This window comes from Alligator sinensis, unplaced genomic scaffold (genome assembly GCF_000455745.1).
Source record: "Alligator sinensis unplaced genomic scaffold, ASM45574v1 scaffold386_1, whole genome shotgun sequence".
NCBI lineage: Eukaryota > Metazoa > Chordata > Crocodylia > Alligatoridae > Alligator > Alligator sinensis.
In genome coordinates this window covers 2,615,973-2,638,052 of record NW_005841996.1, presented here as the reverse complement: position 1 = coordinate 2,638,052, position 22,080 = coordinate 2,615,973, and the positions used below count along the sequence as shown (strand labels likewise).

Here is a 22,080-nt window from a genome sequence, read left to right as displayed (position 1 = left end):
GGGAAAGAAAATCTGTCTTGAGTATAGATGTAACCTATCAAACTGGAGGCAAATTTGATAAGTTTGAAATCTAAACAAAGTCAGCATTCTAATGCAAATTTAGTTACAACTCTAGCAGTAAAAGCTACTACTGTATTTACTCAAATCCAAGATGAAGCTTTTTCCCCCAATCAGCACAGGGGGGGAGGGGGAAGTCCTGTCTTGGATTTGAGTACCAGCCCAGAGCAGGAGGCAGCTCAACTTTGGCTGCTGCCTGCCCCAGGCTAGAATGGCTCATTTAACAGGGGAGAAGCACATGACCTGGGGGTGGGGAGGGGAAGTGTAAGTGTAAGAAGATTTCAGGGGAGGGAGGGGAACATGCAGCCTAGCCACCACACCCTGGCCCCATGCCTGTACCTGCCACACCACCCCCTTCCTTCCCACCTAACTTTCTGCTCTGCTCTGGTCCCTTTAGACCTGATCTGGCTGAACTGGGAGTTGCTGCCACTTCTCCCTGGCAGGGCTGGGATGAGACCAAGCCAGGATCACACTGATAGTGACTACCCCAGCAGAGCAAAGCTACAAGCAGAAGGTAAGGGGAGGGAGAAGCAGGGAGTGGGGGCCAGGGAATCAAGGGGCTGAGGTCTGGACCCTCACCCCCTGCCACAGCAGTGGTGCGGACAAATTAAAAAACAACCTTCTACTAATTAGATTCTAGAAATGGACAAATTATAACACATTCATAATTTTTCCATGTCTAGAATCTAACTATTGTGGGGGGGGGGGGGTCATCTAAAATTCAATGTTGTCTTGGATTCAGGTAAATACGGTATGTAGTTTCATAATATATTTATTGAAGACCTTGTGCTGACTTTCAACTAACATTTAAAAATTAAAAGTAAAAATAAGTTTCAAGTAGCGGTAATGAGAAGGTGAACATACATGTGGCAGAGCACCTTTGGGTGCTCGCCACGTGGTAGGGGCTGCAGTAGGCTGGGGCAGAGCCCAGCAGGGAAGGCAGCCAAGTGAATCTCCCCCAGATCTCATTTTAAGGGGGGAGGTGTGTGACGAAGCACCTTTGGGGTGCTCCACCACTTTAGGGTTCTCACAGGCTCTGAGGGGAGCCTGCTTGGAGGAGCAGCAGGGGAAACATCCCCCATGTACTATTTAAAGGGGGAAGGTGTGTGGCAGGGCACCATTCATGCCTGCCACTTTAAGACTGGGGCCAAGCAGCCAGCAAGTGCTTAATTGCAGTGGCCATTTTAGAGCTCTGGCCGCCCATATAAACAAGGCAGCTTGCTGCTGGCAGCCCAGGCAGCAACATCGCCTGGCTGCAAGGCTTCATGTATCATCCTGGAGGTAAGGGATGAGCTGTAGGGGATGGTTAGGAGGCTCCTGGTCCTGGGCATGACCTAAAACTGCACCCTGCTGGGAGTACGTGGCCTGGTGAGGCTCTCAGTGGTACGGGAGCCCCCCAGGAAATGCCAGGCCAGTTACCACCCCAGTGAAAGGTGAGTCGGGGCACCTTAACCCCAGCTCCCACCTTCGAGTGGGTTGGGTGACACTGGAGCTAGCGGGGCCAGGCACGGCTGCGGCCACCTGAGCCCACCGGGGAGGGAAGCCCTGTGGCCCCAGATGAAGGGGGTGGTGTGGAGACCCAGGTGAAGGGGGCAGAGATGAGTAGCCCCAGTGCGGGGGCAGTGTGGATCCCCGAATGAAGGGGGCAGAGATGAGGACCCCAGTGTGGGGATGGCCCCAGTGAGGGGGCAGAGATTTGGAAACCCAGCAAAGTGGGGAAGTAGGCGATGTAGAGCCCCAGTGAGGGGGTAGCGCTAGTGAGGGGGCTGTGTGGAGTCCCAGTGAGGGGGCAAAGATGAGGAGCCCCAGTGAAGGGGGGGGGTGGAAACCCAAAGGGCCGAGAGCCCAGTATGTTTATATGTATAGAGTTGCTCCCGGAAGGGGCCAGAGCAAGCTCAGACCCAGTCAGGTAATTGGCTGGCCACTACCCTGGGAAGGGTCACGGGAGAGGCCCGAAAGACGGTATGTCTGCCACCCAAGGTACGAACTAGGTAAAGCCTATGGCCTAAGGGGCCCACTCCAAGAGAAAGCAAGGCAGTATAAGTTGTCGACATGAGAAAGAGACCCTGTAAGAGAGGGTACAGTGTGTAAGGCCCTAGTGAGAGGAGGGTAGGATGAGTGTGTGTGTGTCTGAGGCCTGACAGCAAGGCCTAAGCTTGTTCCGGCTGTAGGCTGGGAGAATATTGTCATCTGTATTCCATCTGCGAGGCATGGGCTGCGGTGTACGGGAGGTAGGGAGCCGCAGATAGCGCCACCTGGCATCTGGGCACAAATGGGTAGCCTCCCGCCTTATTTAACATCCTAATTCATTAAGAACAAGGCATGGCAGGCGAGTCAGGTGGGGGGCAAGCCCAAAGGCAAGTGGGGGCACTGTGGCTAGGTGGGGAGCCCCACTTTGCCACAATACAGAAAAAAGGTTTTACGTGACTATTTTAATTTAAAAAAAATTAAAAGATGGCTAATGTAAGCCAGTCTTCCAGAACATATAGATTACATTCCATTACACCCCAAATACCTCTATGTGTGCTGTCTTTGCCCACTTCATACATTACAGGAAACTGTACAATTGTTATTTATTAACTCCTCAGAGAGATAGAGAATATATGAAATTCATATACCTTTAGTCCTCCCTTGTCATCTGGCAACACTGGAGTATTTAAAGTTTGCCTATTTCTGGAACAGGGCAAGGACGATCTATTAGTCAGTTTACCCTTGTCTTTGTCTACTTGCATGCAGGCTGATGCTAGTAATCGTACAAGTTCTGTGTCTGGAAAAAATAAAATAAAATATATATTTTTTTAATTTGCAAAAGTCTCTTCATCTGAAATACAGTATTCATAACTGATCTCCTAAGGGTTCTCCTAGGTTTCCTATGGAAATGAAAGAAGAGATATACAGGTCTAAAGTCCCAGTGCCAAGGACTCCATGCTTTGCCTTCTTTTTCTAGTTTGTATAAATAAAATGCTCATTTTGTAGTTTTCAGATAGAAAGGTAGACTGACCATAATCATTTCGATCTCAATCCTACATGATAAACTGACTTATCCTACAGTATTCACCCCACCAGGTCTGGAGAAATCTGTCCACAAGACCCGGATTCAGAGTTCTAACCAGACAGAAGAAAGCTCTACTTAGACTCTAAGGTGCATTAAAATGAGGTTGAAAACTGTTTTTCCCTTCTGGAGGATTTAAGAAAAACATTAGGAAGCTCCCTTTTCTCACCTGTCACAGAAGAAGAGAACAGAGAGAATGAATAGTCTTTCCTCAAGTACAGGCTGCAGGGAAGAAATCTGAAAACAAATCCCAGAGAGAAGAGAGAGGCTCAGTTTGGACAATGAAGGGACTGAAAAAGACATAGTGAAAAGAACAGAGGTATAAAAACAGAATTAAAAAAGGAAGAGAAAGAAAAACAGGATGAACATGAGATGAAATGTTAAAACAAAAAAAAAAATCTGTAAAACTGTCAATTTCAAGCAGAATCCAGAAAAGACTTTCAAAAAGTAAATAAGAACTGGACTATTTACTAGCCTGACTGCAAAGAAACCAGGAGAACTTAGCCACCCCTGAAAGCTACAAAGGAAAAACCACATTCCCTCCATTTTTCTCTTGTATTTCCCTAAATTACCTTTAATGCAGCTCCATTGGTTAGAGAGCTCCATACAAACTGGGGGTGGATCTCCCAGGGGTAAAAATACAGATAGCCACCAGCAACTTATTTACACCACAACTACACTGGTGAAGTTGCAACTGTTGCCCTCCAGGACAGAGGGGAAAAAAGTATTTTGGTTGTGTCTATGTAAAAAGAGTTTCAGTTGTGATGCCAAGTATGAGAAAAGGGGTCAAGAGAGACCATTGAGAAACAATCTGGGAATCTACCTTCCTGAAGATCACCAGGGAACCCCCACTTGTCGCAAGCTTTTTAGTTTGCTCATCTACATTTTTGTCTGGGCACTGCAGCATTTAAATATACATGATAAAGATTGGTGAAATACACCTCTACTATCTGCCATACAGCATTCAACAGTTTACTAGTAATACTAAAAAAAGAAACATGCATTAGTCAGAAAAGGAAAAAGGGTAGGGAGATTTAAAAAAGCCTGAAGAGGCCCTTAACCTCTCCCCCTGCCAGGGATGTGGTGAATGAAATTATATTAGGAAACAGGAGTTCCACCAGTAGAAGCATACTTTAGCTGCTAGGACACATACAGACACACCCAAGTTCCACTGATGTATTGCGTTCTTTTTCTATACTATATCTCAGGTAAAATAACTGGGGCACCAAAAGCATAACTTGTACTTGAACTTTAGAGCTACATAGGAGCTTTACCCAGGAGTTCAATACTTTCCACATGATGGATCTCGTTTCTGTCTCTCTATTGTATTGTAACAGGGCTAGAAATTTGGTGTAGCCATAATCATTCAAACAACGTGTGAGAACAAAAGGTTTTTGGCAATATCTTTTAACGAACCAATGGTATAGTTGGAGAGAAAACAGACAAGCTCTCAGGAATAAAGTGCCTTTCCTCAGGTCTAGGAGAGAGATGGGTACTGCCTAGGTTAAATACTAAATAAAACAATGGCTTCTTGCATTTAACATACGGAGTTAAACACAAGCCTTTGATGCACCTAATATTTAGCTGAGATTGTACCCTCCTCTTCTCTCAAACCTGAGGAAGCATACTTTATACACAAAACCTTGTTTAATCTCTCACAGCTATACAATTGCTTGAATAAAACAGCATCCTTTTCTGGCTGCAGGCTGAATGACCAACCTTGAGTCAGGGAGCCACTAGGACCCACCCACAGTTGGCACTTATGCTCGCAGTGGCACAGGGAGAGTGCCCATTGCTGAACACCACCAAAGCCCCATGTCCCTGGGCTGAATCCAACGGCTCCACAGGCTGTAGATTGCTGATCTTTGCAATAAAAGACATCATCCCCAAAAAATTGTCTCTTTACACACGTTTTGGTGGCCAATAATAAGTGAAAGCTTTTGTTCTCATAAATACATATATCTTTTAATTTTATGTTTTTATGAGGCTGTATGAATGCCTTCAGACCATCCCAAATCAATTCCACTGAAATGACATTTGTATCACAAAAATCATAATTTGATATCATGTTTGGAAAAAAAAAAATCAAGCAACAAGAATAAATGGAACAAAAGTAGAAATCACCTGTTCACCCAAAGATAACCACACACTTCTGTGTGACCAATTAAGCCAAGAAACATACCCTTTCCAAAACATAATTTCAGTTGGTCATGGACTTATGGAAGATATTTTCTATCAATTCAAAAGTATTTTCTAGATTGGAACAGATTTATTTCTTCATGTATAGATTAAGAATGCAAGCGTTTTCTTTGTTCACTATGAAACAACATACCTGGGTCGTTCAGCAGCATTATCAGATCAAAGGCTGTGTATCCGTTCTTTGCACGCAAATTCACATCAGCTCCTTGATTCAACAAATACTTAACAACTTCTTTATTTCTTTAAGGAAAGAAATGTCCAGAGGCACATATGTTAGAATAACCACAACAAAAAGAGAAAAGAAAAAACAAAACAGCTTGCAGTCCATACCTATCCCCTTATGCCACACCTCTTCTTCTGAGTTACAATAGTTAATTACTTAAGACACAGATGGCAAAATTTACAATTTATTCAGATACTGTAGTAAAGCTTCCAGAATTTCTTTTGAGTGTCAGTAACCTAAATCAAGCTGCAGTGCTCACACACCTATCAAATGTTATTTTACTTATAAGCAGCTTGGGTGCCAAAGCAAATAAAAAAGTGTACGCAGTAAACCAAGCTGATTAAAGATCATTTATATGCTCAAGCCAATAACTTGAGATTTCTACTAAAATATATAAAAAGGTATCTGCCAGTTACTCTAGGTGCTTTAAAGTATATAAACACAAACTCATTCACAACTAATACTGCAACTACCAAAAAGGCCTTCCAGGACAATGAGCTTACCACAGACACAACCTATCACCAAAAGCCACTCTCATCAACTTCCTGGCTTCCCATACATCCCAGTGAGCAAAGAATGTGCCCAAAGGGCAACATTTTGAGTCATTTCGGCCAAAAGGAAAGCTGCAGAAATCTTACAAAAAACACCCTATCACCAGCCACCTCTTAACAGAGGGCCATCTGCCTATAAATATAACCTCTGTCACAGGTTAACAGCATAAAATAAATAATGATCCCATATATGTATTTATTTAATTTAGTGGTGGTTGATTCCCACATTAAGTGTCATGACTGAGGAAGCCATTGGACCCTACCACTTCAACTTTCAACCATATTCCTAACTCTGCAACATTTATAATCACTTCTGATCTCTTGTTTAAAAACCACCAACTAAACCAGTGGTCTCAACCATATGGCCCATGGAACTGTCCCATCTAACCTGTTGTTAGTCCAATAGGCTACCCAAAATTGGGGTGATGGTACCTGCCACAGAATTCAGGGTCCCTGAACCTCAATGGACATGGCCATTGGCAGCAAGCCTCCAAACTTACAACACCTCCCAAGTGTGGCTTCATGTTGCCCCTCCGTGCTGCTACCCAAATGCAGATCCACTGTAGTTGCTGCTAGTCCTGAACATCTAGCCCAGGAGTCCCTGTGGGACATCTGGATCTGGCCCAGAACCCAGGGTGAGTTTGATACCCCTGAACAAAACAATTTGGGTCTCTTCTCCCCCTCCGCCTTGTAAAAATAAATTAATTTGCTTCCTCCAGTAGCTCCTACTACAGAGTTGATGCCTGGGCTCCAGAGCCCGGCACAGCTGTTTGCAGCCTCCTGGCTGCAGTTGGCCCCGGCTCTGGGTAGCTGCTCCCAGCAGGCAGCTGGGATGTTGGAAGCGTCCCAGGCAGCGTCTACCCGGAGCCGGGACTGGCTGTGGTGTGCCGAGCAAAATGGCCTCACATGCCATGCTTGGCACATGTGCCGGGGGTTGCCGATCCTTGATCTAAAGGATTAGTTTTGTATCCATAACTAAGAAGAGGAATAAAACCTTTCTGGAGACAAAGAAAATTAAATCACTCACCCATGGTATGTGGCTTGCATAAGTGCTGTCCAGCCATGAACATTATCCTGCCTGTCAATATCAGCATTTCTCTCAACAAGAAGCTGTACAAGGGCCAACTGTCCAGTTACAGCAGCAATCATCAGCGGAGATGCACCATCGCTATTAGTAATATTGACTTGGTTTGGGTCTTCATCAGCAATCTCTCTTACCAACTGAAAATTTCCTGTCAAGGTTGCCACAAAACATAATGTTATACATCAAAAATAGATATTTGCCCAACTCCTGAATTAATATGCATGTTTATCTGCTAATGATGCAAAACACAAAACAGTCATTAAAAAAAATGAAATAAAGAAGCAGTGTATGTAGCACCTTTTTAAAAACACTGTATTTTATCAGGAAAATTAACTGACAGGGCAATATCCTGTAATTTATAGCTGCATCAGCACTTAGAGAAATGCGCTCCACATTTAATTACACCTAAGAATTTGTAATTATGTGTTCCTTCCACCGATCAGCATATCTATCCTGGCTTGTGGAGTGTATCCATTCATAAACTGCTCCCTCCATCTTTTACTTCCTTACACACATTGGTGCTGTTACATAATTGCAATTATAACTCCCTGGAGCAAGTGCACAGAGCAGTAATGATAACAAATTGCAGCATATTAATTATGAAGATGTGGGCAGTGAGCATAAAATTTATGTGCATTGAGATAAGCAATTAAAGCAGGACTAAAAATCCCTGTTTCACTTTCATGACTGAATTTGATACTCATGAAGTGAAGAATTCTAGTTATAGGCATTAGCTCTTTCTTCTTCAAATGCCCTCTACCCATTTCTGGGTAAGACTGGCAAGCAGTACAGACCCTGAGGCTGTGTCCAGACAAGTGCGGACATTTGGTTCCCCAAGGGCAAGTAGCTGCTACTTGTCCCTGGGGAACGTCTGTGCTATGTGCACTCTGGTGCATGGCAAGTTACCCTGGGTGGGGTAGGGGAGTCTGGGCCCAGCAACTGTGCTGTCCCCAGGAGCCTTACTTGGGGTCCTGGGGGCTGAGGAAGCTACAGCCATGGTGCTACTGCAGCTAGAAGCCTGGCCAGCAGCTGGAGCGTGGTTCTGGCCAGCCAGGCTCCGGTTTTGGGCAGTATGCACTACCGCCACATAGGTTTTTTTGACCCTAGATCTACTGAGGTTAAAAAAAAACCCCTGTGCTGCAAGGTAGCACCATGGGGAATACCTAAATGTGCAGTGTGTGGCACCACATACCACACGGACACACTCATCTGGATGCGGCCTAAGATGGTGAGCTGAATTTAGAAGTAGCCATAAAAACTACTATCCCAAAACCGCTGGTGTCAAAGTCTGCAGATTTGCAGGATACCCCATGTGGATGTCTCTCTAGTCTTATAGGTTCAGTTAATTAACTAAAAAATGATTGTATAAAAACAATCCCCTGCACTTGAAACTGGGTTTTTAGTTGTAGCCATGTTAGTCTAAGGACATAGGCAGGTGAGGCCCTTTGACTAGATTTGATAGCTCAGACCAGCAGACACTCCCTGTGCCTGAAGAAGGGTGACTGTGCTCAAAAGTTTGCTAAGAACTTTTTTCCAGTTAATAAAAGATATCACCATCTACTCAAAGAACTTTGCCTGCCTATGCACTTGAAACTGGAAGTGAAAAGTGTGGCTACATCACCTCCCAATTTGTTTTCTGAAAGACAGACTGCAGCACCAACTTCCCAATGTTTTCTCTGTCTCACAACTGGAAGCCTTCTACTGGACTGGAGCAAAGTACTGTTCTCATTTTTTCCTAACCCCTAATTCCACAAGTTTCTGGGAAAACAGACAAACCCAAGCTCATCTGGGTGACTTCAGTTTGACCTAGACAGCATGTGGAAAAAGCCCACCTACATTCTGATGGAGACCAAGTCAGACAATTCACTACATGAATGATAAAACATTTAACTGATGATCTTTAATTGATCAAGGTGAGGCAGAAATCCTGTAACATATTCATCCTGGTTTTCTTTGGGTGGTCAACCTACTGTGTTCAGTAATTTTTTTTGATAAGACATCTGCTCATCTTCCCAGTCAGACAGATGCCTCCTCTATGTCTTACTTCCTGATACAAATTGTTTCCATGAATGGTACGAGTCGATCCTGAGGCTGACTGTCTGCACTGGGGAGTGATACACCACAGCCCTAGAGATCTATAGAAGTTTTCAGCTCTCCAAGGGACAAAGTCAAGAGCCAACGGTGATACAGAGCAGAACTAATGGGGAGTATATGGAATTCTGTTGAGGACTAGACTTTATCTGCGCATTGGCTCCTCCAACAACAAGACAGGAGGACAAAAAGTCAGAGTGTTGGAGGATGGATAGAAGACACCACACTCAAGATTGTGCTACTGGTATAACCCAACAATTTTCTTAACAGATGAGCAGAGTAAAAGCAGGAACCTTTAACTGGCTTTGGCAGGCTCAGCAAGACCTCTGTTCACTGACAGGGTCTCAATCTTGGATCAAAAAGAACAGAATATGACGTAATACATAAGTCTTTTCCTATACGGATCAAGTTCAGAAATACAGGGTCTGAGCCATCTTGATAACCAACCATGTAACTGCTGGCATTTGGCAGAGATACAGAAGATACATCAGTGTTGTCATCTGAGTCAGCTGATAATTCAATATTGTCAATATGAATAAGGAGACCAGCATGCCTATCATCGTCCTCTACTACTCAATGATCCCTGTCAGCCTAGAGAAAACAATGCGAGGCTGTGAAGGAGGACACACTGCTTTTTCAATCTGAGAATGCTCTAAGAAAGAGAACAAAATAGGTGTGGCAAAATTCTCTACTTTCAATGTATTGAGAACCATAATGGGGGAAACACTAAAGTAACCTAAAGGATAATAGAGATGCTCTCACAGGGGACTCTGAAAGAACGGCTCCTGACATGTTTACTGGTAGACAGGTGGAAAAAAAAAAAAAAAAAAAAAAAATCAATGATTTAAAAAAAATAGGATTATTTAAAAAAATAAACATATATAAAGATAGTTTTAAATTAAGATGTGTTAAAGCTCTAAACTATCATCATGGAATATGGATTATAACTTCTAATTATATACTATTTGAGACCATATATTCATTTAACCTTTTTAGAAAAGTTTTCTAAATAGGTCACAATAGGCCATGGACTATATTAGGGGCCCAATCTTATGGGGTCCTCAGAGGATCCTCTATAGATTAGTAAAGACTAAAGAAAACCACTCCACCAAATGGGACTCATTGCTCAGTCTAGAAGATCCCATTAAGCATCTCTATGACACTTAGTTTCAGTTCTTAAATTGTGGATTTCTGTCTCCGGAGATACCATCCTTGTTAACAGCAGTATATTGAGATGAGAGATAACAGAACCGATTATCTACCCATCAGCTCTACTGTCTCTCTGTAAGTTTGTATACACACGGTCAAGCTCTTACCTTTTTCTAAAAGTGCTTTTTCAAGAACTTAAATGAATAGAGGATATCAAAAAACAAGAACTTTTCGTAGAAAACAATGATGAAAATCGAGGCTTCCTGACCAGGGAAATCAGTAGCACCGAAGTAGGAGCCAAAGATACCTGCAGGCCCAGAACAGACAGAACTGGGACCACAGGACTTCCCCAGTGTAGCAGGATGAGCAAGACTGGTAAAACAGGTTTCAAGAGGGGACCTATGTCAGTGTGGCAGTAGAAGCTCAGGAATGAAGCTTGCCAGCCAGCCGGACAGCTACTCAAATGTTGATGCAACAAGATTTATTGGCAGCCTCCATAGATACTCAGTTAAAATAAGGATTCTTCATAAGAGCAGGGACAAGCAGATCTCTGATCCTAAAATTACTTTGAACACTGATTGCAATGCTCACCTGGACAGGTAGCCACTGCATTTTGACACCAATTACCATTTTTGCTTTGATGCTTAGTGCTTACTAGAAATAAATATATAAAGGTAGTATTTGAAATAACTGGCTTTTCTAAAAGAGGACACTTTGGAAGGAAGGTTTTAAAAAGGTTTATGGCACAAAGATTCTCTTATACCAGAATGGGAGGAAAACTACATGCAAACTATCTAAATACAAAAAAGTTTCTATTTCCAAGCTAAAAACAGTACAAAAAGATCAAAGTAGCATATGAATGCAATATATATTGAGATGGATCTTATTCTACTTATTAGGCATTTAAGTGTGATCCTATTCCATGCTGCTCAAATCTCAGGAAAAAAAAAAACATTAACACACCTACTTTTGTAATAAGCCATCTTAGCCTTAAGACTCACAAAATGCAGCAAGGAAAAAACCCATGCACCTTCTGCATTTACTATTTTTCAGAAGGGCCACTTAAGGATTTTGTGAGCTGTTGTGGATGGGAGGGGGACAACTGATCTTATCTGGCCCTGGCTCCATCCACCCCACACCCACTGCTGGGGGTGCTGGACAGAGCAGGCAGGCACACAAGTGGGTCTCCACTGGAGACCTACCTGGGACCCCCACAGGCAGGGGTCGCTCAACCAGGTGGATGGGTGGGCAGGCAGGGAGGCGGTGTCTGAGAGCAGAATGGGCGGGTGGGGCCAGGATCATGGAGCAGTGACAGCACAGGGCCATGGCTCAGAGCAGAGCTGCAATCCACTCCCTGCACACTTTTGCCTATGGAATTGGCACCCACTGCAGAGACGTGGAGGGAGCAGATTGCAGCTCTGCCCCAGCCCAGGCTGTTACCATGCCGTGATCCCAACCCCAGCCCTGGCCATCCATCCTGCTCCTGGACACCACTCCCCACCCGCTCACGGCCCCATACCATCTGCCTGGCCGAGCACACCTTGCCTATGGGGGTCCTGGGCTGGTCTCCATGGAGACTCTGCCTGCCCACTCCATCTGGTAGTGGGTGCAGGGTGGGTAGGCCAGGGTGCCCGGGCAGTAGAGCCAGGTCCAGCAGTGGAGACAGTGGCAACAGCAGCCCGGCAGAGTGAGCCGGTGCTGTGGGGGCTGCTGGGAAGCCGAGTCTGGCCGCCACACCACCTGTACCTGGCCATGCTGCCTGGAGGTTGGGGGGACTGGCCACACATGCCATGGCCCAGGCTACCCCCTGCACCTGCCACAGGCTATATTTTGTCCACCCCTGTAATAGGATCACACTTAGGCACCTAATGAATGGACTAGAAAGCAGACCACTTACTCAATATCCCAGGATATCAAACAAGCATGCCCTACAGTTCCAAGAAACAGATGTGGTAGAAAATTGCTTTTTTTATTTAAACTTACCCATTTTCAAAGCATGAAAAACATCAGGTTGTTTCTTTTCTTTATCTGAGAAAATATAAACATTTACATTAAAATTTCAGTCATGAAAGTAAAAATGTGTAATGCAATTTCTGTAGCAAAAACTATAAAATATATTCTACAAAAATGATCTATTCTAAAATGAAAGTTTGGACTTCTATTTTATGGGTAATGGAGAAAGCACAGAAATCCTTATATATACCTTAGGGGAACCTAAATGCTTCTCAATACAGGGCTGGGGTCAGGTCATCATAAGATCATCAGTACAGTATACTCTGGACGCATGGCAGGGTTTGGTTCCTTATTCCTACACCACCACCCCACCCACTCACCCCTGAAAGATAAGGTTTGTGAACTAGCCAGGGTATATATAGCCACAGCAAGCCAGGACCTCTGAAGTACACTGGACCACAGAGATGCTCCGGTATCTGTTGTGGCTTGTATTTCAAAGGATGCCACTTCTATCAGCTGCACAGGACAGGTGAGGGAGCTCCAGCTAACGCAAGAAGCATCATCCTTTGAAATAAAAGCTGCAGCAAGCAGCTGGTTGGCTTCTTTTTAAGTCTCATGGATTTCCAAAGCACTTTGGTCAGTCCACATTAAAAAAAAGATTTTTCTAATAATATAGTTGGCAATTTGATCATTACACTGGGGGTTTTTTCAGCACTGAGATCCTCATTCTCATAAATAATAAAAGAATCTGCAACAGAAACTATTTCAATATTTCTTTGGGGCAAAGAGCTCATCTTATTATCTGCTTTTGAAATATATTGGCAATATATTGGCAACAATTTCTATACATAAATAAGGAAAAGATATAATGCTCTACTCTACACCGTGCACCCAAGCCAGAAAAAATAAATCTTGTTCCCTCTTCCAAAGCATCACTGATGCTACATAACCTATGAAGGAAAAGGCAGCTGAAATGACGTGTTTGAAATGAAAGCTACTGATGTCGGAAGCTGCCATGTTTATACAGATTTGTTTCTGTCCATAGTTAACCTTTATCCAAAATAAAGCATAGCGACACATGCTGAGAAACCAAAGGAAAAAAATTAAAGAAACCCTTGAAAACTGGGAGCTGCAACAGTAGGTTATGTTGGCTTCTAGCCATATGCCCTATAGAAAATTGTAATTAGGCTTCCTTTTGAGTGAGGGTCCAAATACAAGAGACTGAAGACCAGAAAAGGACTGGGAAGGGAAGTTACCTCTATCTGTCAAGTCAGTGGCCTCATGGAGGGACAGCTACAAGAGCAGGAGCCAAATGGGGAAAATTGAAAGTTGAGCTGGAAAAATGGGTCTCAACCTGATTCGATTCAAGGGACCCTTCACTAGACTGGAAGCACTCCTTGGAAAATGCCAGCTCTTAGTTTTCACTCATTTTTTGAGTACAGAAAAATAACAGAACAACTTTTCTGTTGCAAAGAACTCAGAAAGACCACAACAGGTCAAAATGCTCTTAACAGTATAGATTCCTATTTGAAATCTCTGGCCAGGTCCAAACAAGCGGGGGGGGGAGGAGAGGGACCTGGGGCACTGCCTGCTCCCTCATCTCTGCATTTGTCCCACACTCACCACTTTGGCATGGGTTGAGCTGCACTTTTGGGGGGATTTTTTTCTTGCTACTGGGAAATCCTGGTAGCAAATTTTGCCTTGGCACTGCAAATCAGCAGCACCACTCACTAATTAACGTGCAACTTGTGCAGTTGGTGGCGCTGCAAAGAGGTTTGCAGTGCCACAAACCATGTGTACCTGCACGTCTAGATCCAGCCTCTAGGTTTATCTTGTGAAACATGTTTGACACCTAACAGCACTAATATTGTTGGCACCTTGAAGCACCCCTGAGAGGATCTCAAGGCACTGCAGGGTACCGCCGTACCCTGACTGAGAATCGGTAGAATGGCAAGGGACTTGGAGACAAGAGCAGAGACAAGACATGGAGGGGCAGGTTTACAAAGGTTTTGGGTGCTTTTGAATTAAATAGCCCAAGGAAGAGTACTAGAACCACACTGTCATCTGAGGTATGATTTCTCCTATCTCCAACAATGCTTCAGCCAACTTATATGTATTAGCAGATCCACATCTTAGGAGGCACAGAAATTATTTGACTTTTCCTCTCTGCCACTATGCAAAAAATACCCCTTTGTGTCAGAGCACATAGAACAAAGATTAAGTTAAAGCCTGCTCTCCAAAGCAGAGAATAATGTTAAATTTCTACCCTTATGACCTAGACTGCAAAGGAAGTTTGAAAAATTGAAATGGTACCAAATGCAGCAAGTCCTAAATGAAAGATGATCTAGCAATACAGGGGTTGTGGGCATGTCTAAAAGCCAATATAACAGAGAATCCTAAATTAGCTTTAAGCAAACTAGCTCAGCAAGTAGTTTAGCTACAGAAGCGCAAAACTCAGGGTGGGCTAATTTATACTGCCAAGAACCAAATTAGCTCAGATTGTGCTGTGCTCCAAGGACTAGGCTGCTTGTGGTACCTGAGCTAGCTCAGGAGTCTCTGTGCTGCACTGCAGACATAACATATGAAAGCACAGGATTACAACTTAACATTATTCTGAGTAACCACAATACAAGAGAAGAGATCCATGGCACTGTCCCAAATCACAGGTCTTGTTTTTGGCAATATGCAAGAGGCTGGCTGCATCTTTCCAGGAACCAGAACACTAACAATCAGTTTAACAGGTCCTTAGGCAAACTAAAGACAAAATACTGGAGTAATGAATTTCTATTCATCCAGAGACAAATGTTTAAAGGAATTTAGGTATCCAATAATGCAGGCAAGCCCCTTGTGGAGGTGGCTTCAGAAAAATCTCACTGGGCACCTCTCACAAGATCTGCAGATAACAGTGCACCCCCTTTGGCAGTGCTGTCTTCTAGCCCCAGAGTATATCCTCATGGTCTTGCTGACCCATCACATGTATGAAGGATTAGCCATGTAGCTAGGTCCTCTACGCTAGGGACAGAAGTTACACATAAACCAGATTAAGTGATCAGAAATTGGTTTAAACCTGTAATAGAGCTCAGTGCACATAAATCAGTTTCAAAATGGCTGAAACTAGTTTAAGATACCCCTGGCTGAAAGTAGTATCAGACTTAACTAATTTGGGTCAAACCGGTTTATGAAACTTATGTCCCAGACTCCTTCCTGGTTCAAGTTAAATCACAGTCCCCCAGCATGCTTTCCAACCCTAGGATGGCCTGTGCTGTCTGTTCCAGAAAGCAGGGCCCTGCCCCTCTGCTCCCTAGCTGAAGCAGTGAGGGCTGACTGACAAGAAGGTGGGGGGAGGGGGCAAGCCCAACTGGGGTCTGGGGCCAGGGAGGAGGGTTAAATGCCCCTTCTCCCACTCAAACTTACTGCTGGCTGCAACTGTGGACTACAACTCCCAGAGGCACCAGGAAGCAGGAACAGGAAGTGATGAGCAACCCTGCAGAGTCCTGCTGCTGTAATTCTGGACTGCAAATCCCAGAGACTTCATGAGCAGCAGGAAGAGGAAATGAACACATGGCCAGGGAGCCATGCTCTAGTGCCCCCTGGCTTCTGGCCTGAGCCACTGCAGGCATGTACTGCATTCCCTGAATCAAAGGTAAATGCCTGTTCACTTCTGTTTCAGTTTAATCTGTGCATTTTAGACTAACATGCAAAGACTGAACTGATTCCGCCTGGGCCTTTTTGACTGTCTATACTTAGCCCTAGAGTCCTACCTTGTCTGGGGTTAACAGTGTCTTTAGCAACTTGAAAACAGCATCAACAACTGGCAAACAACATCTGACAAGGGGGCTAATCCTCCTCTAGAGGTTTTCAGGTCCCCTTGTCCCTAACTCCACAAAACCATCTTTCGTCCCCAGGACTTCCTCATTGCCTGCTTTGTACAACTTGTTCCAAATTCCTCCCTATTTATCATGCCTTTTCCAAGTGTATGGGGGAGGAGAGAGGAGGAAAAGTTAATAGGACATCCCAGATGTTTACTAATTCCACATAAAGCATCAGTTAACTCCTTCATGGTTGATGTGGGATTATGCATCTCAGAAACAGAGAAATGTCCATATATGCTGGAGAGCAAAACATTTTAGAGAGTGCAAACCTTAAGTATCATACAACAGACAAGGCAAAGTGTCACTTTATAGACTAACTACTGCACCATTAGAGGACTTCGTAGTCTTTAGTTAGAGGATTTCTATTGTGACTAATTTAGGCTATGAAAATAATTGGAAAGTAATACAAGTATTAAATGAAAACTAAAAAAAAAATAAACCAGACAACAAATTACTGTACATTCCACAGCCAGCCTTCGAGTTGCACTGTGATATATTTCCAACCCTACTGTAAATAAAAAACAAAGGCAATTGCATGCAAAAATTTTAAAACACAGTTTTAGCGCACACAGTTTAGATTGCCAAGACTCAAAAGTCATATCAGGTTTATGTGCAAACTTAATTCTTCCCCCCACTGTGTAGTGAGTTATGAGAGTCTTTTTTTCACAATTCCATACTATCTTTTACAAAAGACTCTTTCCTCTTTCAGAGCACAGGATAAGTGCTCAAAGTATCTAAAAAAAAATTAAGATAACCATAAAACTGGTATTTTCTAAGTTTTATCTACCTGGGTTTGCAACATAATTCATATTTTGTTCATTAACGGTGTGCACAGGTGTACATGTGAGGGGCAGGGGGTAAGTTCATACAGCAATTGACATTTAAACCCTAGAGTTATAAAGTTCTGAAGTTAGTTGCTGTACACTCTCCTTTCTCCCAACATGGAATATTTAAGAAAAAGGAGAAAACTAGAAAGGATGATGAGCTGTCCTGTTCGTCTCCCCCCATTCCCCACCTTCCCTCCTCATATTACCTCAGGGTTGTCCAAGTGCTAGTCCGCAGGCCAGATCTGGCTAGCAAGGAGATAACATACATGCCCTCTGGGGCTCCCACTAAGCTGCTGCTGCCTCCATTGCTTCAACTGCTGTGACAGTGGCAGCTGGTGTCTCTGACACAGCATAGCATAGTGGGAGACCCAGTGAGCTTGCTGCCCATATGACAGAGCCAGCAAGAGGTACACATGGCAGCAATGGCAAGGAGAAACTACCCATGCAGTGGTGGTAGCAGAGGGCTCAGGCACCAGTGGTAGTGGGGATAAAACATTGCTCATGTGACAGGAGTCCTGAGAAGCTTCCACAGTCCCATGGCATGCAGCCCCATGGCGAGACCTCCAAGGTATGAAGCCCTGGCGGCTCCAAAGGTGGACAGGCCTCATTAGCTTGCAGAACTCTTAGTATAAGTATCCAATGCCAGATACCTTTTAAGTCTTCACATACATGTAGATTTTAAGGCCAGGAGACTATTAGGACCATTGAGTATAATCTTCTGCATATCGCAGACCATGCAATTTTATAAGTCCCTGAACTGAACAAACAACTACAAACAAACTACATGTAGATGAACATACAGATATTCAATACTGAATTCAAAATTTCTAGTGAAGAAATTACTCTTTGGTAAGCTGGTCCAGTCATTAAGTTATATTTATAGTTAAATAAAGAAAAAAATCCATTCCATGCCTTGCTCCATTATAAATTTCCTAACTACAACTTTATATCATGCCTTTGTCTGTATCAGATCAGCATGAAGCCCCTTCTATACATTACAGTTATTGCACAATTAACTGAGACCAGCTGCATGTGCAAAGTACTTACCAGGCCATAAAAAGCTCCAACCAGCTATAAAGTTAGACCTCAAAAATGTGTACTAGCTTTATAGCTGGTTGCTATACAGCTTTAATTTTCCTCTGCAACTGGGAACTCCGTCAGCTGATCAGGCGCTCAGCCCCAGGGGTACACCATGCACAGTCAAGGCTGGGAGTCCCACAGCAGAGGGGACTCAGCCCTGGCAGTGCTCGGCAGCTGTAGGACTCTGGGGCCAGGCAGTGCCCCACAGTTGCCAGGACCCAGAGTCCTCCAGGTATGGACGCTCAGCTCTTCTCCTTCTCTTTACTGAGTTATGTAGGCTGAACTCCTTTAGTCTCGCTCTGTAAGGCAGTTTCCCAACCTCAAATCACTTTTAGCTCTTTTTTTAAACCACTCCAAATTTTCAACATCCTTATCCTGGTACCTGTTTGAGTATGTTATTTTATTTTCCTCCTGAAAGAATACACCAAAGACCGTACTTTAGGCACTTTAATTTTTTAAGTCATTTTAACACTTCTATTGCCACAAATCAAAGTCACATACATCTGTGTTTTCTGTGGGAAATGTGTCATATTGAATGAAATAGTTTGAATGTTTGTAAAGGTTGCCCATTAGCCAGTTTCAGGAAGAAGATAGGATTTATCTCCTTATCTAGTTCATTGTTTTGGGACTACGTGCAAAATGTCCTGACTTCGCTTAATTTAAATTTTATCTTTAGAAGTCTTTTACAAAGAGAGCAAATATCCTGAATTCCGAGAGATCAAAGCCTAGGGCCTTTTAACCAAATAGGTAAGAAAAGGGCATTTGCAGTGATATGGAAGTCTCCCCAAAAGTAATTTAAAATGCTCAACAAAGGCAAAAGAATCTGTTGAGTAAGATCCGAGCCCAAATTTGGGGATAATGATAGGTTGAGTAGTCTCCGTGAACACAACTTTCTTAGTTCACGCTGAAGCTGCAGAGCGCCCGAAAGGGACTGAAGGAAGGGGACTTAGTCCTATCACTGCTGAGGCCAGCCCATTGAATCGTATTGCTGAGGCCAGACCATTGAATCGTATTGCTGAGGCGAGCCCATTGAACCGTACTACTGAGGCCAACCCATTAAATCGTACTACTGAGGAATGAAACCATATTTTGGTATTTGGCTTCTCGGAATTCTAGGATTGTAAGTATATTATGAAAAATAATAGTATTGATTCAAATTTAACTTTTAGTTGTAATTGTAGTTGTTTTTGTAATACTAATTCTTATAGCATTGTTTGGGAAGGAAGTGCATTTGGAGCATTGTTTCTGATATATGTAATTATTGTGTTTTTAATGTTTGTGGTGTTTCTTAAAGCTAAGCAGTGTTATATGCATACCAAAGAGTTATAAAATAAAATTATGTTGTATGAATTAAGTGTGTAATCATTGTGAAATCGTGCAATCAGCTAACAACTCCCCCAGCCAGTGCATCAAAACGAATCAGTAAATTGTGTGGGATTTTCTCTATTCCATAACCCACTAGAGACACATATATCTGTGTTTTCTGTGGGAAATGCAACGTGGGCAGAGGACACATTTGTTCAGTAAATCTGCTCCAAGAAAACCTAGATTGGAGGGAATCTAGTTCTATGCCCCAACATGATTATCACACATCAAAAGCCACCTTTTTTGGTTCTTATATTTTGAAAATGTATAATCCAAATATTTCAGAAAGTAAAGCAAAAGGATGGTAGTCCATACCTGTCTGGGGTCTAACTGTTGTTAGCGATTCCAGATAATCTTTCATGTCTTTATGCTTGAAGTCAACAGAGATTTCAAAAGGTGTTTTATGCAATACATTTAGATGGTCAGGATTGGCTCCTTTTTCCATGAGCTGTTGTGCTAAGCTCACCTTTCCACTCATAGCTGCCAGCATTAGAGGACTCCAACCCATGGTCTTCACAGTGTAATTACAATCAGCTCCCCAGTCTAACAGAAGATGCACCACTGCCTCATGTCCATGTTGGGCAGCTGCCATTAGCGGTGTTATATCCGGTAGCTCCTCTTTGTTGGTGTTAACCAAGCTGGTATTAAAATGGTCATAACTATCAACAAAAGCTCCAGATTCCAGTAACAATTTCACCATGCTGACATGACCGCCTCTAGAAGCCATTGTAAGAATGCTGGCTCCCAGCTTATTCTGTGCATTGAGATCAGCACCATTCTCCAACAAAATGTGGGCCACAGTTAGATGTCCAAACCTTGAAAAGAAGAGGGATATTTAGCTCTATTCTAACAAATGCTTTCTATAAATAGCAGCAGTCTTCCTCTTATGCCACAATGTCATACCATAGCCATACCCACAGAAAGTATACCATTTGGACCCAAGACCATCACTTCCTGTCCGCACCCCAATTTTTTGACAACAGGAAAGACCCTACAAAGGTATAAATATGCAAATTCAAGAGGGTATTTAACTATTACAAAAATCAAGCAGGCAAATCATTCCCCCTCAATCAAGTGCTCAGTTATGCCTGGAAACCCTTCAGCTCCAGTCTCACAAACACACAGACACTTAATGTAAGACCTCCAAGGAAAGTACATACATGAAGACAAGCATACATCTATTCGTAAGAGAGACGATAAGTGCTATATAAAAACCCTATAAAATGTAATAAATGAAATTCACATGTGGTTTTTGAATCATGTAAACTAAATATGTAAACCAATACTAATAATATAAACTATTTTTAAAATCCATTTTGTTCAGTAAGTCTTTTAGAAAAATTAGGCAATGTCCACAGAAATCAGGAAGGATATTTCCACTGATTCTGTGCACTGCACGGTCCAGATTTCTTAACGAAAGCAAATCAAAATAAACTTTCAGGCATATTTTATAATCACAGGGAGGGAAGCCTGCAGAAGAACTGTTTTTCACTTAAAAACTCAAAAAGCAATGATTCACCAGTTCCGCTTGGGATTAGGAAGAATGCCTGCAATCCTGAGCATATGCTATTGACAGTATGTTATACAAGCAGGACATTGGCTGCCGTGGTTCCCCGCTTTACCTGTGGCAGGTTAGTGTTAGGTCTGTGTCGTGTCAGGGTTGATGGTAGTGCCCTTGTTGCCAAGAAGGCTAATGACATACTGGGCTGCATTAGTAGGAGCAATGCCAGGAGATTGAGGGAAGTAATTATTCCCTTCTCTTCTGCACTGGAGGCCACATCTGGAGTACTGTGTCCAGTTTTGGGGGCCCCCTCTACAAAAAGGATGTGGACAAGTTGGAGAGAGTCCAGCAGAGGGCAACAAAAATGGTCAGGGGGCTGGGGCACATGACTTCTGAGGAGAGGCTGAGGGAACGGGGGTTATTTAGTCTGGACAAGAGAAGACTGAGGAGGGATTTAACAGCAGCCTTCAACTACCTGAAGTGGGGTTCAAAAGAGGCTGGAGCTAAACTGTTCTCAGTGGTGGCAGATGGCAGAACAAGGAGCAACGGTGTCAAGTTGCAGCAAGGGAAGTTTAGGTTGGATATTAGGAAGAACTTCCCCACTAGGAGGGTGGTGAAGCACTGGACCAGGTTGCCCAGAGAGGTGGTGGAAGCTCCATCCTTGGAGGTTTTCAAGACCCAGCTAGACAAAGCCTTGGCTGCTAGCTGGGGACAGTCCTGCTTTGGACTACCTGGCCTCCCAAGGTCCCTCCCAACCCCAACCCTCTATGACAGCGGTTCCCAATCTGAGGTATAGGTACCACCACTGGTAGGCAAACAACCCGTCAGTGGTGCACGTTAACAGATTTATTATAATGACTTTGGGTGACAAAAACGTGCTGGTGATACCTAAGGTTGCATCGTTTCAACTTGGTGGTGCGCCATCTGTCAGAGTTTGGGAAGCACTGCTCTAGGACGCTATGGATGCCGGGGCTGGTTCGGCTACAGCAGTCGGCTGGGCAAGCTGTGGAGATCTGAAAACCCAGCTGCCAGGGGAGGAGCCGAAGACAACGTGGCACCTCGGGGACCCTCCAGGG

At 43.6% G+C, this 22,080-nt stretch overlaps 1 protein-coding gene across 1 annotated transcript in view; it reads right to left on the bottom strand.

Annotated features, from left to right (window-relative positions):
- The window catches only part of ANKS6 (ankyrin repeat and sterile alpha motif domain containing 6), a 69,756-nt gene extending 47,737 nt beyond the window's left edge, over nt 1–22,019 (bottom strand). Inside the window, exons 1-6 of the mRNA XM_025201497.1 lie at nt 21,893–22,019; nt 19,819–20,318; nt 12,390–12,434; nt 7,110–7,314; nt 5,442–5,548; nt 2,676–2,824 (exon numbers count right to left, since the gene is read on the bottom strand). Of these exons, the coding sequence (XP_025057282.1) occupies nt 2,676–2,824; nt 5,442–5,548; nt 7,110–7,314; nt 12,390–12,434; nt 19,819–20,230 (918 nt within the window). The 5' untranslated portion in view covers nt 20,231–20,318; nt 21,893–22,019. The remainder of the gene's footprint in view (nt 1–2,675; nt 2,825–5,441; nt 5,549–7,109; nt 7,315–12,389; nt 12,435–19,818; nt 20,319–21,892) is intronic.
- Between the last annotated feature and the right edge of the window lie 61 nt (nt 22,020–22,080).